The sequence below is a fragment of the Haliotis rubra genome, unplaced genomic scaffold (assembly GCF_003918875.1).
Source record: "Haliotis rubra isolate DU_JTF1 unplaced genomic scaffold, ASM391887v1 Scf2285, whole genome shotgun sequence".
NCBI classification, from domain to species: Eukaryota; Metazoa; Mollusca; class Gastropoda; order Lepetellida; family Haliotidae; genus Haliotis; species Haliotis rubra.
The window spans coordinates 5,882-24,673 of NW_025766320.1; the positions used below are offsets into that span (position 1 = coordinate 5,882).

The window sequence follows — 18,792 nt, forward strand, 5'->3', positions numbered from 1 at the left end:
AAGTACACAAATCCTGCCTGAGCCATTTGACTAGGGACTCTGTTTCGCATCTGCACTGGCCAGTCTTTAAACGAATCGAGTCTTTTCTGGAATGAAGTCCATTCAGTCTTGATTGCTGCAGTAATCGGCAGCGACAGTCTTGTCAGATAAGGTAATGTCCACACACATCCATGATATCCCAGACCAATGGTAACACACGTCAGCACAGTACAGCGTCTAAACCAAGAATGGCTTTTACACCCAAAGTAGCTGTAGTCACTAGGGTTGCAAAAGGAACACTGAAGTATCCCATCTTGTTTTGATGATCGTCCGAAGCATACAGGGGTATGCGTCCTTCAGTTCTACGGCACAAAGTCTGACATGACTCTTTACACAATCTACCAGCTTTTCCCACTGATCTAGGGACAACAGGGAATACATTGGCTTTGTAGGTATCACTCTACCACTTTTCTGATCATTCTCCCACTGTCGCACATCACCATTGTCGTCCCAGGAAGCGTACATGTTCCTCCAACATGGACGTGTGAGTACTACTTCCCTGCTGTTTAGAAGCTGCACGAACACTAGACACTTCCAGCCAGTGTTTCAAGGTAAAGCACGATGCTCCTCGTTTGGATGGTAGTAACTTGCCACTCAGTATACTTCGTACTTCCTCACATGAATTTCTAGTTTTCCATTCCATGTCTTGGCTGTCACATAGACGTCGTCCCCTAAATGTAAATGGCATCTGGGATTTGGAAGTGTTAACAGGGCCTCGTTATCACAACTCTCACGGTGAACGGCTTCCATCTTCGAGGTAAACAGCTATCAGTAGAGTCAAGAACATAAGATCCGCACGTAGCCCGACTGAAGTCAGAATGATATGGAGGGCTGTTCGGGGGGGACTTTATATTACCAACCCGAGTTTAAAAATAGAAACACCAGATGTTGATATGAGTCATGGTCTAAATATAGACTTTTCTAAAAATAGAAAGCAGCAGGTGTTGACATGACTCATCATCTAAAAAAATAGCCTGTTACCAGGGGCCTATTCTAAAAATAGATTTGACCCTATAAAGGCCCATAGCTAAAAATAGATTTTGACCCTATAAAGGCCCTATACTACTACCAAGTCAGCGAGCCTGACCACCCGATCCAGTTAGTCGCCTCTTACGACAAGCATGGGTTGCTGAAGATCGTGTTCTAACCCGGATCTTCACGGGTTGGCGAAATGAGAGAGCATGCAGTTGTATTGTGTATTTAGCGAAGAAATCATATATACTAAATATATATATTAATTCCAACTTTTGACATTTCTTGTGTAAAAAAATGGCGTCATCGCGTCGACCTGGGAACACAGGGATCAGTTTCATGATATGTCATGTTCTGCATTTGTTGATATCATATATATATCATATCTACACTCGTGAATTTATAAATATCCGTGACATATCAATATTTACTGTGTTATTGCACTGAGCATAACACAGGCTGTAGTTTAAAAATATTTAGATTTTTTTTTTTTCTAAAGTAAAACAAAAAGTAAATTTGCTGGTTTAATGTATTCTCAGTCTGTTTTACAGGATTATCAAATTTAAGATCAACGCGACATTACTGCTTTTGTAAAATATACATAAACCCTCATTGTGCGAGAAGCAGCGGCTGGTACACTTTCCTCGCCTTTGATTGGCTGATTTTGGAGGTGTGTTCGCTACGTCAGAGGTCAACTGATAGTTCGTGCGCAGAGACCGACTTTGTGTGTTGGCTGCCGAGGAAGTGCGATGTTAACGTGTAAATAGCACGAACTTAACGGAAAAGTAAATAATATATGTTGCAGTAGTGCCGAGAACTTGTTCATTATATCACTGATTTCATAATCACAGGGGGTTGCAGCACTGTTCAATCGGCTGACACCGGAGCGGTGAGACCGGGTCACGTTTTCCAGTGGATGGATGCCGGCTGAAGTGAAGATCAAGCTGATCGAAGCAGGACCAAGTTGTGAGACCGGGACAGCGCTCACTGTCACAAGGTCGGGTTCTGACTGACAGAACAACTCTGTGACTTCGTTTAAGGGGTTCAGGATCACTGGTGGTTGGATGGCAGATGAGGTTGCGCTGACCAGCTTGCGAGATGAAGAATCCCTCCGGTTCTTTCATGTCTTGTGCCACCGCGACTCGGCCGCTCGTCGGCTGGGCATTGACTCAATCCGGAAAACTTTTGATGCTTGGCTGGATGGATACGGCAGCCCTAAACAGATACATGGCGAAACGGACATCAACGGGTTTCAGCCCATAGTGACAGAATATCTCCCTGAACTTCTGTGTCTTTCGAGCCAGTGCCCCTTTGATGACGTACGCGAAGCACTCGCAGACATTCTCGAGGATGTCAAGGTAACGGCTTATCTCAAATACATTATTCTCCCAAAACATTTTCTTCTGTTGATATTAACTTTTACAGTTATTATTCATTATTTAATTAACAAATACATTCGATGATGTTTGGGTTATAACAGAAAGACATCATATAATCTATTTCAGTGAATGAGGCGTCCCTATTCGAGATCATTCGATGATATGAAGCTAGTCGGCCGGCTTGACCTGATTCCGAAGTTCCAACTCCGTTATCTGACATGGGCAATACATAAATGTCATATAACATGTACTTCATATTTCGGAATATTTCTCAGTATACAAACTGATGTAGATTAAGTGCCAGTTATGAAAATCGCAATATGTGGAATCAGGTCAACTCGTGACCTCAGAGTTGAGCGTGACCCTGGGTTATGGTTTGACAGACAGGGAGGGGGCGTGGTCAAATCCTGTTCACATCTCATAATATTATAAAAATGGTAGCAATAACTTTTTTCTCAAAAAAGATAATAAACACATTGTAATAGAAAAGAAATCCAGCCTTTTTGTGATAAAGTATAATTATTTGTATAACAATTGAATTTAAGATTTATTTGATAATTACTATTAGATATAATTAGAGTCCTGTGCCACAACTGTTGGTTTTCTGTATTTTATGCCAGCAAAATGTATCCAGATTATTAAAAATATGTCTATCCAGCTTTAGCCTTTATCTAAAACAGGGAAACAAATCTAGAAGTTAAATACAATACACAAATATTAATGAACTCGGTGAGACATTCAAGTCATAACAGAATAAGTAGTTATTCCCTGAATTAAAAGTGTTTTCATGCGGCACCTGGCAATATTCCACTTATATACTAATAAACTAAAGTTAAACACCACCTAATTTTTCATATTGCTGTAGGTGATCTTTAATGCCATGCCAGAGACAGTTGATTGTTCCATAACATTTTTGGGTAGTGGGTTAATTTGGGTGCATGTGTCACACCAATAGCCAGGCTTCGATTCCATACATGACTACAATGTGTGAAGCCCATGTATTACTGGGGTATTTTAAACTCACTCACTCATCATGCCCACTCACTTCTCTCTCTCTCTCTCTCTCTCTCTCACACACACACACACACACACACACACACACACACACACACACACACACACACACACACACACACACACACACACACACACACACACCGCGTGTGTTTGGAATTAGTTGTAATCTCACAATTGATAATTGATTCATTACCAATGAGCAATAATAAAAATTGGTTAGCGTAATTTGTCAGATTTTTCCGATTCAGGTTATTGCAGATGTAACGATTACAGTGCACTCTGTCAAACTCGGACTCTGTCTTTCTCGGATTGCTGTATAAACAGGACTGAACTCCACGGTCAGCCGGAATCCTTCTTTGTTATCATAATAAAAAAGTTCTGTATCCCGGACTCTCATTATTTCGGAGTTTAGGACCAAAGTCAAATCCCGATAAAGGTAGTTACATGTAAAAACATTGCTATATAATTAGGACTGAGCAGGAAGTCCGCTTGGACACAGTGTGATATCAATCAGTTGTAAAAGCGATTTTATTTGATAAAGATTGGTTTCTAATGGCGGCTTTTTAAGCCATTTCGGGTCATGATTGGTCAAAATCAGACACATGACCTAAGGCACCCAATCATATTACGGCAATGGATGCGTCCCTACGTAAGCGAAAACTTTTAGATTTAGACAAAGTTCTGGGTAAAATAATGCTATTCTGAACATATTAAGTAAGGAATTGCTACCTATCAATACGTAAATGATGGAGGCGATATTAGGCTTATCGTGCTAGGCTATGACCTGTGACAAAATGCTTCATGTATATATTTTCGCATTGAACATCGTGTCAGAAATGTGAAGATTGGCGTGGCCGAGGCGAGAGATGTCACTTGTCAGTGACTTGACTTACATGACATGATCGCACAAACAGATGGAAATAGTAATTTTATATGTACGTTTGACAACTTTTATGAATGTTGTTTGATTTCATTCATTAGTTTATTCAATTTATTTCATGAATTTTGCTCTTTGACAATGTTATTGTGGACCAGCTGCGAAGCAGGTGTCGAGAATCGTTGTTTTCAATAACATTAGAAAAATAGTTTATAATTTTAATTCTGCTGATAATAGGGGAGATAACTCCATTAAAATCTGTGTACTTGGACTACTGTATAATTAGGACTTTTGAGTGGGTCCCAAGCTGGTCCGAATTAGACAGAGTGCACTGTACATGGTTTTCTTTTGTTTTGTTTTTTTTATATTTATTTGCAAATTTCACATCCAATGTAATGCAAAATGATGCAACTTGCTACTTTAAAGTGATGACCAATATATCATAAACATAAACTTCCCAGAATCTTCAAGAAATATTCAGTCATGACATTTTAGTAAGTGAAGTGAGTTTTCCAAGAATTAAAACATGTTTCAGGTTCTAATAACTTCTAAGATACTCTGAGATATGTTCCATTGTCAAGTGTTTCAAACACTAAAACAGTAGTTCCAAAATTGTTTGTGTGAGTTTCAGAAATTATAAAATTCATAACCTATTTTAGACATTAAACATGTTGAATATTTTATTGCAAGATATCCCACCAGCTCAAGTTGAGCAGGTATGCGCTTTATTCTACATGTAGGCTAAAAAAAACAGGATACTGCACTCTTTGTGAGAATCTGATGCAATACCTAAACAACTCACGCAGAACCTATTAATGTCTCGGAACACAGTTTCAGGATGTGTTTGGTCTCGTTGACAATCTTCATCTATGTTTTATTCAGAGAGACAAGTAATATCTGTGTTAGTGATGGAAAATTTCAAAAGCCTGCAATACATCGAGTCGAGCAGCTATTTCACGAGTGACACATGAGTGAATCGGCTTCACTCATGCATCAATGTAGACTCTGTCAGTCTCCCAAATTGAAATTATGGAAGGCATTTATAGCCCCAATCTTACATTTACTCAAACCGTCACTCAGGTACAATTCCTTAAAAATATGACATGGAACACATCAAAAGGTTATTGTTTTAGCAGATTCAGAGAGCCCTGCATGCATTTGGAACTGCAGGGCTCCAGATAAGGACCGTATCGGCGTATGTACGGATAAACAGTATGCACGATACGGTAGGAAATAATTTAGAAAACGTAGCAGATACGCACCACAGCAATGGTGAACGGTCTTAGAATCATTTACAAGTATTTATCTGAAAAGTATTGTTTTATTGTTTATTGAACTGTTTACACAAGAGTAGCAATATTGTGGTGCATATATGAAACGAAACGCAAGATTACTGATAGTCCATTAATTTCCATTCAGTACTCTAAATGTACACTTAAGGTTTTCCAGTACTCCTATATTGAACAAATAAGGAGTACGTACTCCAGATGTTGAAAAATTATCTGGAGCCCTGGAACTGCATTCAGAACACACCAGTGATATGTAAAAAATATGCCTCTGATTTTTCACTCATTTACTGTGGATGTTGTGAAAATGATTGAAATGAAATGTTTAAATGTCACCATCTATTTTTGATGGTAGTAATGGCTCTGTTATGCATATTTATGCAAATCAGAACACAACTTGATACTGGGCTCAATTTAAAGAACTTGATTTAGCTTCCACCAAGTGAATAATGACATGAAAATCCGGTTTGTACCAGACACAATCAGGTTCAATCTAGTCCGTCTCACAGTCCCTGAACCACATTATGTTCCCTTCTGCCTAGCCCTCCATGCAGTGCTAAAGAGCAAAATGAAGCAAGTCTAGATTTCTACAGGTGTCTCCCATCTCACTGGGGCTCCATTTCAATTTAAATGGGTTTTATTTGTAATCATGACAATTATGTGTATTCAGAGACTAAAGCATGAGTCTAGGTTGAACCGTGGTTAACTGAAAATTTTCAGACTTGAAACATAGATGTATTCTGAGTCTAAATAAATATAAAATGAGACCTTTGCAGTTTATATCATGATTTTACATGAGTAAAAATAATCCTGATCTAGGAACATCGCCTGTAATCTTGAGGTACCCACAGTCTGAAGTCATTATGTCTAGAAAAGTAAGAAAAATTACGTAACTCATGGATGTATGTGAAATAACTAGCTTAAGTGTTACGTATAAATATGTATTAATTCCAACTTTTGACATTACTTGTGTAAATAATGGCTTCATCACGTCGACCTGGGACCACAGGGGTCAGTTTCTTGAGTGGCACAGCCAGGGTGAAAATGTCGTTTCTCTTGGTAGGAATAACTAAAGCAGAAAATTTTATCACAAACTTCACATTTATATTTACCAAATGTGTTATTCCTGTTTGTTTACCTGAAGCTTTTTCAATGTATTTTCTGTAAAAATGAATTACCATAATGGTGAAAACCCCCATTATATTTCAAGGCTACATACATCTACGGAATGCATTTACCTTTAGATTAATGAAATAGCATGTATATATCACATACACAGTTAAACCCTGCATCTTTCTACTCTGTTAATATTTTAAAAAGAATTTAGCGACAAACTGGTATTTAGATCTGGTACATCGAGGCCTGAGTCCATTGTTTATGTCATTATCATCCATTTTTTAGGAGACGCTGTTTTGTTTGTTTTACTTGCTTGTTTCATGTTTAACGCCACTCTCTGAAATATACTACTCACACTTTGCTAAGGATCACAAAAATTCCCAACTTTACTTAAACATAGATTTACAATTTGAAATTGTATCCATTTAAAACTGGATAAATATTAATATGGTAACCCTTCTTTAGGCAAACAACCACTTTAATCTAACCTTATGCACTTAATGCATGAGTAACCATAAAAATGGTTTTCATGGCAATGATCAACCACTTGCAAATCATGGAGACGAGTCATTGACAAAGTACACAACACCTGTCAATAGTAGGTATGGGATCCACAAGATGCAGTGACATTCTGAAACCTAAAATCCATGCTTACAATAAGTTTAGATATGTAAACCAAATTAGACCCCACATCATAGTTTTCTGTTGAATCTATGATTTGATCCTTAGCAAAGTGTGAATAGTATATTCCAGCTACATAACAAAGAGAAGGCAGGAATTAGTCCAGACATAAATAGTCCTGTAGAAGACTAACAACCAGTCTCTGAAATAAACATATATAACAGGAAAAAGTTCATAATATAAAAAAAACCCATATAATGAAAACGAGCCCTTAGACTTTTTTCATTTTCAGCCTTGCCACCATTCTCTTCCCACAGAGGTTACTTGTCATATCTTCCTACGAACCTCTGTTCTAAAACGTCCTTTTCATGGTGCGAGTGTTCGGGATTCGTGATTGGTTGCAATCAGATTTGGTTGTGCAATCAGCGACGTTGTTTCAAAAGTGATCATTCGCAAGGCCTCGGCAATTTCCTTATTCTTCGGGAAAACTAGAACCTCTTCCCCTGCGCGATGCGCAAACGTTTCTTCTAGACAGAACTCAGTCATGTAACGGCGGATCATTGGCGGATCTCCATCGCCCTCGTTGACAACGGACACGCTAGCCATTAAATGTCTTGTGTGTCGCATCAACACGAGTCCCTGGCAGAGGAGGGAAATTTATGGCCCCACATTTGCTTGTGTTACTATTAGTCAAGTTGGATCTAAGTCGATGTAACACGTGTTCTGATTGGATAGAAAGAAGGGAGATAATTCATGTTGCGACTTTTTGCTGCTGGGTGATTTTACCAGAACCGGGAAATATGGCCGTATTAGAACAGAGGTTCGTAGGAAGATATGACAAGTACCCTCTGTGGGAAGAGAATGCCTTGCCACATCTTCTAGACTTGCATGGGCTTTCTTGGATATATTTGCTTCAGGGTCTGTATGACAGACTAGTCGTGTAGGTGATAAGCACAATGACATGGAAGCCAGCAGTAATAATTAAATTAAAAGTTTCCCAAGTTTGAGGCAGGTATATTCCCTGGGCTGTAGAACTAGAAGTAAGAATATACTCCGAAACATTGTTTTCGTCAAAATGAAGAAGTTGCCATTCATAAGTTCTGGCCTTTATTCAAAGCAGCTTAAAACCAAGCTCACTCCATTCCTCACTGATGAATTCCTGGCTTCCAATTTTACTTTTTCTTAATCTTTTAATACAACAGTATTTCTTAGTTTCTAAAAAATAACAATTGGGACTGTATGGGATTGTTATTTTCAACAGTCATTTCTTCATTGAAGAGGACACTTTTTATGAATAGACATCTTCTTTATTGCAGTAGGGGCGGTGGGGTAGCCTAATGGTAAAAGCGTTGGCTCGTCACACCGAAGACCCGGGTTCGAATCCTCGCATGGGTACAATGTGTGAAGCCCATTTCTGGTGTCCCCCGCCGTGATGTTGCTGGAATATTGCTAAAAGTGGCGTAAAACCAAACACAGTCAGTCAGTCAGTTTATTGCAGTAGATGCGACATATTGGTGCGGACCCTAACACCGTTATCAAGTAAATGCCGGTATTAGGATCTGTTCCGATACTTTGTCTATCCATAAAAAAAATTCTCTTCATCATACAAGCTTCTAAATGCCTCTTAAAGATGCCCTTCTTCATAATTGTTAGACATGAGTGAGATCAAGATGACCTTGGTGAATGTGAGGGTTACCCTGTGTGGGTCAAGGTCGTTTGTTGATCAGTCCCAGATACATGTTCACAGGTGCTGAGATAGAGACCTGAAGTACGAGAATAGATACACAGTATTTAATGTGACCTTTGAAGCTTTGACCTGAATTGTCTTATCCTGGTAATTTCCATGCTTGCCATTGTCAGGTTTATATTTAAATGCAACTGTTGAGCTATCTATGTTTGTTTCTATTTTGTAGGAATTTAAGAAGCTGAGTATAATCATATTGATGAGGCATTGCAGTGATAACAAGTCTGATAACAGACAAGGTTTCAAGGCCTGTTGTAGTTTATCACAGATTATATATTTGTGCTTCAGATTATACATGATCCAGTAAACAATGCTTATTTTTATTGTTTACTGGTATGACATTGACAATTTGTACATTTGTACATCGTAACAAAAGTTTGAAAGCACCCATTTTTTTTACAATAGTTAATCTGTTTTCAGGAATACATGATTGTGTCATGTGAAAGGTGACAGAAGAGTGAGTGAGTGCGTTTAGTTTCATGTCGCTTTTAGCAATATTCCAGCAATATCACGGCAGGGGAAAACCAGAAATGGGCTACACATATTGTACCCATGTGGGAAATCGAACCAGGGTCTTCCGCGTGACGGGCAAACATTTTAACCACTGGGCAGTGCCACCGCCCTGTGAAAGAAGAACTATATGTATATGAAAAAATTCAGTGTTCTTTAAATGTTTTTGAGTGGTACTTTAAACACAGAAGATAATACTAAGCTGATTAAACTTACAATAATTCGCCTATTTTTGCCCCCTGTGTTAGAGTAGGTCATTAGCAACGTATGCTGTTGTAAGGGGCAAGGTGGATGGATGTTCTGTATGCCGCCATGACCCATTTTGCAAAGATCATGTAAAAAAATCAATCACTGGATTGGATTGTCCAACCCAGACTTACTTACAGCCTGTTATATTGCAGATTTAATGTGGAAGGTGGTTCTACCAATAAATATTCAAAATTAAGATATGTTTTTCATTAGCAAACCAAATGTTTTATCTTAATGCTCAAATCTTATTGTATGAGGCTATAAATCAACCATGTTGTCCTATGTTCTCCTTTGTAAAGTACACTTCACCTCCTTTCTAAAGTACACAGAGATTCAATAGAATCAGTGTCACAATACATGATATTGTAGTACCAAATGAATTCTTAAATCAACACAGTTCATTGCTCTTCAGGAGGGGCGGTGGGGTAGCCTAGTGGTTAAACTTTAAAGCGTTCGCTTGTCACGCCGTAGAACCGGGTTCAATTCCCCATTCCATTATATGTGTGAAATAAATTGCCCTATCTACTTTTAACATGCCATTCTTTGCTATGTTTTATTGAAAATAAATCTTTCCACACAATTGCTTACCAGGTTTTGGAAGTACTAAGTAAGTGTTTTGGGCATTTTTAGTAAAGTAATTTTCTTTCGCCATGATGTGGTCACCAGCACAGACAATTACAGAAAAAGATGTAATACAGCTGGTATCTGACCAATCAGAATATGGATTTTTTGTAGTAGAATAATAGACATGCTCTAAAAAGATTAAGTCTCCAATGGGCTAAGGTCATGTGAAAAATAAGTAAACATTTTAATTATATATTCTTCGATATAATTCATTAATCATACATCCTTTCTTTTTGAAGGCTATAACCAGATTTCCTTTGTTGATGCTACAAATAGACTCTCAGTCTTTGGTAGTGATACTACTGAACAATATGATCCTATAAAATTGTGTTCTCATGGCAGTTAAAATTGTGTACGTATGTTAATTTCACCACGAATAGCTGGAAAATTGCTGATGCAGCGTAAAGCAACATTATTTCTACCTATGTGAATTTAACTAACAAGGAATTTACAATTATTCAAGTTGACAATATCGAATAATGCCTTTATGAGAACCAACTTGTCAGTCACGTTTGGGTAACACCTTGACACTGATGATATCCCTATCAAGGTTTGGGTAGTATAGGTGCATCCTTGTGCAACCGGCTAACCAAGCTATTAGTATTACTGGGAGTTTGGACATGATTGTATTCCAACCATTCAGCGTTTGGGTCAGCTGAATGTCCGTGTCAAGCTGTCCGCACCTAGTACATGTATTCTATTCAGCGTTTGGGTCAGCTGAATGTCAGTGTCAAGCTGTCCGAACCTAGTATTCTATTCAGTGTTTGCGTCAGCTGAATGTCAGTGTCAAGCTGTCCGAACCTAGTATTCTATTTAGTGTTGGATGATTCAAATGATGCAAAAACAACTGGCAACAAAGCAGATATGTCCCGGTTTTACTTTGCTGACTATAATTCATCTGATACAGGTGTCAGCACAGGTTGACAATTACTGTTAATATACACCTGGCCGTGTAAAAATGTTTGGCCTTGAATAAACGTTGGATAGACGGTATTCTGAAACAATAAACGTCCAGGACTTTGAATGGCATTTAGAAGTGAAACACACAAAGGCAGAAATTTATGGATGTCGGTTGCTACCGTTAATTCTGTAACAAAAAGGCAACATACATATGCCATATTTCCTCAAATAAACACTGGGCCTTGAAAAAAAGTTTGGCCTTGAAGTTGAATGAATGTTGGATAACAGTATTCTGAAACAATAAACATCCAGGACTTTGAATGGCATTTAGAAGTGAAACACAAAGGCAGAAATTTATGGATGTCAGTTGCTACAGTTATTTCTGTAACAAAAAGGCATCATACGTATGCCATATTTCCTCAAATAATCACTGGGCCTTGAAAAAAAGTTTGGCCTTCAATAAACGTTTTATAAATAGTATTCTGAAACAATAAATGTCCAGTTGTTTGAATGGCATTTAGAAGTGATTCATATGATTTATGTGTGTCAACGTCTGTAATATGAGCAACATGACCTTCTGCAGTATGTTCCACCTGGGGATAGCGTAATAATTTACTGTGAAACATCGTGTACCTCATATCACAGGAAGTCGATATCCATAAATCTCTCCTTTTAATACACATTCAGTATCTGTGACAAATAAGCCCTTGGTTAAGGCCCAGGTTGTGTTTATGCTTGTAATTCTCCCAATTATTCTCTTTGCAGTTTTCTTTCAAATAATATTTGAGTATTTTGAAACTGAGGTACCAGTGGTAGGTCTGGGTGTATCATTAGGCAGAAGACCCATAAAGATCCATGTTAGAATTGCTCTTCAGCTGCCCATGCTTGTCGTAACAGGTGATTAATGGGATCAAGGTGAGACCCAAACGTGACTGACAAGTTGGTTCTTGTATCCCATTTGCATAGATTGATGCTTATGCTGTTGATCACTTGCTTCTCTCGTCCAGATTTGATTATTTACAGACAGTCGCTGTATACCTGCAATATTGCTGAATGTAAGGTGTTCATTTACATAGCGCCAAACTCCACACTAGGTATGCTCATAGCGCTAACAATGAATAGTCCAGCATATTATTGCCCTGCCTGTTAGGAGCTACAAGGTTAATAGTCACATGACTTATCTCACCGGGTACCCATTTTCTGCTGGGGCAATTTTCAACAAACTCCCTTACCTAAGGTGAGACCACATATGACATGTGCTCGTTGTGGGGCAGGACTGAAGTCCAAGAAACTCTCAGGCGTCAAGCTGCCAAACACGCCACCCATCCAAGGACTCTCCGCGCCAAAGGTTGCTTAACTTCACCTGATTTGTGACCAGAGCTCTATGCACAGGACCACACACCAACAAAACAACAAACAAATAGCAATCATTAGTCGGGAATCAAAATGAGAAAGTGCTGGAATAGATGTTGGGCCTTTAAATTGCTGAAGGTGAAGAATATTGGAAAGAAATACACATGAGTTTTTTAACTGAGAAAATACGGCACAAATTCTTATGCTTAGGGGAAAAATTGACTCTGCCTATAGTGGATGCCATGTCCAAGTCATTATTTTTCCAAGAATAACTCAAATATTGAACATTTCATTTTTTATGTTGGCGTAGACATTGCGTAATACAAAGATTTGAATATGATAGGATTGATAGACGAGCTTCTGACAGATCAAACTCTTGCCTCCAGATTTGGATTAAGAGCATATTATATGGTATATGTGTTGGAGGACGTGTAGAATATGATCAAAGAGTGTCTTGAGCTGTGTATTTTATTCCGGATTGCCGTCAGGGATGTTAAAGTATGTATGATTGTTATATCCTGTTGTCCCTAACGGCTCAAACTTTTCTGTAGGTTAGCTTCAATATTGGAGAACTTTGTGTAGCTATTATTTATGACATGAACAGAGAGAAAGTATTGTTCTTAAGGGTTTTACATGACATACAAATGTACACCCAGTATGCAAAAATGTCGAAAATGGACACAGAAAACCCCAGATACTGCATCCAGAGAGCCGCGCACAAAAATACCAAGAGCGTATGTCTGTAATTTCACCCATCAGTCAGGACCACTGTCCACATGACCACTGATTCATTCCAGGCTCTGAAGTCATTATCTGAGTGTACAGTACACTACACCATTTCAATACTTTACAGGACACTCATATTACCCGAGTGAGCAAGGACCCGTAAAATTCGCTCACTCACTCACTCTCACTCTCTCTTACTCACTCAAGTCACTGAGTATCAAGTTAAGAGTGAAAAAACGCAGAGAAATGCATTAGGAATTACAACTATTTGGAAGGTTAAAAGTCTTGCTATAAATGTAATTTCTCTCAAATAACTATATTGACATGGAAGTAGATAACATATTCATTTGTTATTCAATAATAATAATAATTAGTCCATTTATATTGCGCTAAATCCACATAGCGTAGATAGTTCATTATTACCCTGGATATGGGGGCTCACTGAAGTAGCCAAAGGCACACAAAACATGTCTTGATGAGCATCCTTTGATGATCCTGGGCCATTTCCTATTACCCGTTGTTCAGATCTATTGCTCACAGACAGGATCACTGGTAGGAAACTACACAAACATTTGTCATTATACATCTGCATAATGATTGAAATAAAATCTGAATGAAGCCATGCTTAGTTACAGTATCACAATATTATTCTAGGTTTTAGTTGAATTTTTTTTTTCTCTTGGGTCTGAAAGACACACTTGTCAAAATATGACACCAGAAATGTTGACAACTGCGGTCATTAAATAGGATGTAATAAAAAATACCTTCATGACCACTTTAGCTGCTATGCTACTCAACATTTGAGAAGGATTAAGGGCTTTTTGTACAGAAGTACAAATAAGCTGCGTATCTGGCGTAAATTATGCAAGTATTTATGTAAGAACTCAATTCCTATAATATTAAGTCTATTGCGTACAAGTATGCTAGAATTTTTGTAATTACTCAATAAATTTGATCCTACATGCGTACACACAAAATATATAATATAACTGAGGTATATTGAGAGGTTCTATTTCAGTACATGAACCTGGCAACTTGCAGTCTTTCTTATCGTTTCTCATATTACAGATAAAAAATAAATAACAAAAACATAAATCAACATTTAAACTGTATTATACGTCCCCAATTCGTCAAACACAGTAAAGTTGTCTCCTAATTATAATTTTACAATCAATGGAAAATGGCAAAATACCCAATTGATTTCGAGTGAGGTGGATACAATTAATTTGGTTGCGCAAAGGAAAATTAGGATACCCAATTGAGATGAACACAAGCGAGTACAAAACTCAGTGACCCAAAAAGTTACCTGTAGCTCTGGTTACAGTACTGGGATAGTATTTGCTGGGATAGTATTTGCATGACACCATCTCCAAGCAGCAAGTCACACACATTCAGATTCCACAATATCCTTATCAAAGACTGAGCAGTATATAATATAAGGGTAACGCTATTTTGCAGGGCATTATCATTTGCAGAAGCCCGAGGTCTTTCATTAACTGCAGTTAAGGGCAGTTGAAAAGACCGAGGGCTTCTGCAAATGATAATGCCCTGAGTTCCAGTGTTGTTAAAGAATTGATATGAGACCAGACTTGCTGTTTGTCGTTGATTACAGATTATTGCGTACACATCATGGTCCGTAGTTGGGCAAAACATTTAAATGTCATTGCAGACTTCAATTTTTCAAAATGTCTGAATTGTTGATATGTGTTAGTGAGTGAGTGAGTGAGTTTAGTTTTCCGACGCACTCAGCAATATTCCAGCTATATGGTGGCGGTCTGTAAATAATCAAGTCTGGACCAGACAATCCAGTGATCAACAGCATGAGCATCGATCTGCGTAATTGGGAACCAATGACATGTGTCAACCAAGTCAGCGAGCCTGACCACCCGATCCCGTTAGTTGCCTTTTACGACAAGCATAGTCGCCTTTTATGACAAGAATGGGTTGCTGAAGACCTATTCTACCCCGGATCTTCACGGGTTGTTGATATGTGTTAAGCAGGGCTGTTATAATTTATTCGAGTATTTGGTGAATCGAACCATATCCTTTCATGACTTCAGTTTGTTCTTTGCAATCGCTAGAATCAAATACCCATGATTTTCTAGAGAAGTATTTCACTTGAATCTTGGTGTTACTTATCAAAGCAGGATAAAAGTCCTATATTTTCTGTCATAGGCCTGTTATAGGCACTGAACTAAATTATGTGAAGATAACACATTAAGACGAGAGGTGAGGTGAGGTGAAATTGTTTTTTACGTCGTGCTTGAGAATATTTCGTTCATATGACGACGTGCATGTGTGTGTATGTGTATGTGCAGCTGTTTGTACTAGCCCAGACTTAAGCTGGTTTTAAGCTGCTAGCCCAATGAGATACCATGCCGCAGTGAAGCATGAATACCCCACTCAGACACATTATACTGACTCCGAGCCGACCTGTTCTTGTTGTACCCATTAATGCCGAGCGCCAGGCAGGGACCAACAAGTACCATATTTTAACGTCTTTTGGTATGACGCGGTCGGGGATCGTAAGACCAGAGAATAACCAGTCCCAGTTATCTCCTGAAACAGACTCCCTTGAGTGGAAAAAAAAAAATAACTGACAAATTGATCATTGAAAATCACCAGGTGATCATTAGAAATTGCACAGCATTCCATATTTTCTTGTGTATATTACAGATAATAACAGGAAATAGCATGGGGTATATAATTGCTGTGTAACTGTTACAAAAACGTTTGAACCAAGTCTATTCACTATTGTTTACTAGTAATTTCTGAAAATACATGTAACTGGTGTGTGTTTGAAAAACGCCAATTTGAATTACGTGATATATATTTCTGTTGAACAAGTTTGCCTTAGGAGAAGGAAAATAAATAATGCTTTTCAGATATTTTGTTTCAATTTTTTAATTTTTTTTTATGAATCCAAGGAATTAAGTTTAATTTTTTTTACTCATGAACATAAATACAAACTGTTTTCCAGATCTGACATGATCAACTCTGGTGCTAGTGACCTTGCCTCAAGTCATTTCACCTTGCTCTGTGTTGAGACAAGTTTCGCTCTGTGTGGTAAATGGAACCAGCCTGTGGCTAAATATAACGCTGATGCAACCATGCTTCTCTTCTCCCTGCTGACTTAGCTGTTTCAGTATACTGGTATATGTAGGTGTTTGTCATGCTTCAATGACTACTGTAAATATTCATGAAAGAAACAGACATATGTTTGCAATATTTTGCTCCTCCTATACGACACTGTGATATTAAAAAGATTTTTGTCAGTATATTTTCTCAGAAAGATGTTTTTATAAACATATTCATATAAGCATGTTAACTAGAATGATAATGTAATGTATATTTAGATATAAGTATGAAGGTTTTATGAACTGTATGAATAATTCGATCTCTTAATGATCCTTATGTCCTATTTTAGATTAATGTCTTATCACCATGATAGAAAGAAAATACCTTCTGATAGATTGGTTTCCTATTACAATGAGAAAATAGTTTGATCTTCCATTTTAATCATCATTTTTGTGGTAATCTGTGTATAGGAAGAACAACTGGCTGTAAAAAGAACCAAAATAGAATAGCGCATAAATGACTGAGATTGATTCAGGAGGTGATGGGATAGCCTAGTGGTTAAAGCATTCGCTCAGCAGGCCAAAGAGCCAGGTTTGATTCCCCACATGGGTGCAATGTGTGAACCCCTTTTCTGATGTCCCCTGCCAAGATATTGCTGGGTTATTTTGCTACAATGCCATAAAACTGTACTCACTCCAAAGTGACATGACGGATTATTAAGATTGAATTGAAGTATGAACTATTTGGCACAACAGATTAACAGTTAAAGAATTGGGTGTTCTTCAACATATTTTGAGTGGTATATATATATTATAGAAGCAGTCTGAATGTAGATTATCAGTGAATCCTTGTGAGTTTGTGTACACAGATACATGCTCAGATTTCTGCCATCTTAGTCACTTGACAGACTGATTTTGTGTCGTCCAAGCACACTCTGTATCGTATGTGTACTGACCGATAGGCTTCTAGTGTATATGTATGGCGTATTGACTTGATACTTTCAAGTGATGTTCATCTGGTGCATTGTGGGAACTAAATAACCCGAGATATATGATGAGATGCGAGTCTCCTGAGGCGCCCTCGCTATCACCAAATAATAACACATATTGGTATTCAGTGATTAATATTTACCTTGAGCATCGTGTTTTCCCATGATGGCCTCTGTAACTATAATACGAATGAGGGGCTATTTACCAATCAATGATGGTTCATCGCTTCATTGCTACAGATTACAGATGAGGGGATAAGGACCGAGTGACGATCTATTTAATTATGGACGGACCTGACCAGTAGTTATTGAGCTGGATACTGACTTGTTTCATTTCAACTGGACGTGTGACTGGCTTGAGGCTGTTCGCTGCAGTAAATAACATTGGATCTTCTATTTATCTTGTTGATAATGATCAAGTTCACAGTTAATTAAGAGTTCCGTGCGAAGAAAAAGCTTCTCTTGATCTTATTGAGCAGTTTTGTTTGCATCATACTAGGCAGTCTTGTTTTGATCATATTGAGCAGTCTCGTTTTGATCATGCTGAGAAGTCTTGTTTTCATCATATTGGGCAGTATCGTTTTGATCATACTGAGCACTGGACATATTTCCACCAATTTGAGTTTATTGCTTGTGTTTTTGATAACTTCAGATATTTCACAAATGAAGAAAAGATAGATATTTGTGCAGCATCAGGCAACCACAGAGAATGATGTTTTGCAGTGTCAAGACTCAAACAACAAGAAAACACTTATTTTTTATGCAAATTGTGAGTGTCAAGCATCACCCATAGAGCAGGGCATGTTTACCATTGGGTGTTTTACCTTGGTGCTTAAGATCATGTACCAGACAGGCCTTTCACTTTTAAACCATGTGCTTCTGCTAGCCCAAGAAACAATGCTAATGTTGAATACAAACAACTGTTGAATTTCATAACATGTAATTTGTGTTTTGTGTATTTCAGAAGCGAGGTCGAGGTCTTCATGTGCCCCGTCGATTGGAGAAGGGGGCGAGTCACTTCATCTCGGAAAAAGAGGTACTTTTATGTAACATGCTTTACACACAAATTTGTTGTCTTAAGGGGAGTTAAAACAAATCCATATAAAAGTCACATGTGATCATTATCTTAGTGTTCTGCAGCATCTTCCCATGGCAAGAGTATCCCTGCCCTTTTAAGCTGACCTTTCTTGGCATGTTGGTAGTCCACCCTTTGTGGAGCAAGAGTTGCTCCCCTTGTGATGAAAACACATTATCAAATCAGATCACTGTTATTAATTTCAAATGGCTTCACAAAAATTATGCTTGCCATGGAG

General features: G+C 38.1%; 1 protein-coding gene across 2 annotated transcripts; it reads left to right on the forward strand.

Annotated features, from left to right (window-relative positions):
* Positions 1-1,964: 1,964 nt before the first annotated feature.
* Positions 1,965-18,586, forward strand: LOC124277848. 2 transcript variants are annotated; one of them, XM_046713563.1, is made up of 2 exons: positions 1,965-2,369; positions 18,444-18,586. In XM_046713563.1, the coding sequence occupies exons 1-2, from the start codon at positions 2,076-2,078 to the stop codon at positions 18,567-18,569; spliced, it is 420 nt and encodes a 139-aa protein (XP_046569519.1). In that variant the 5' UTR covers positions 1,965-2,075; the 3' UTR covers positions 18,570-18,586. The 2 variants fall into 2 exon arrangements, with proteins under 2 accessions (XP_046569519.1, XP_046569520.1); XM_046713564.1 differs by lacking the exon at positions 18,444-18,586 and adding an exon at positions 2,517-2,649.
* Positions 18,587-18,792: the final 206 nt, after the last annotated feature.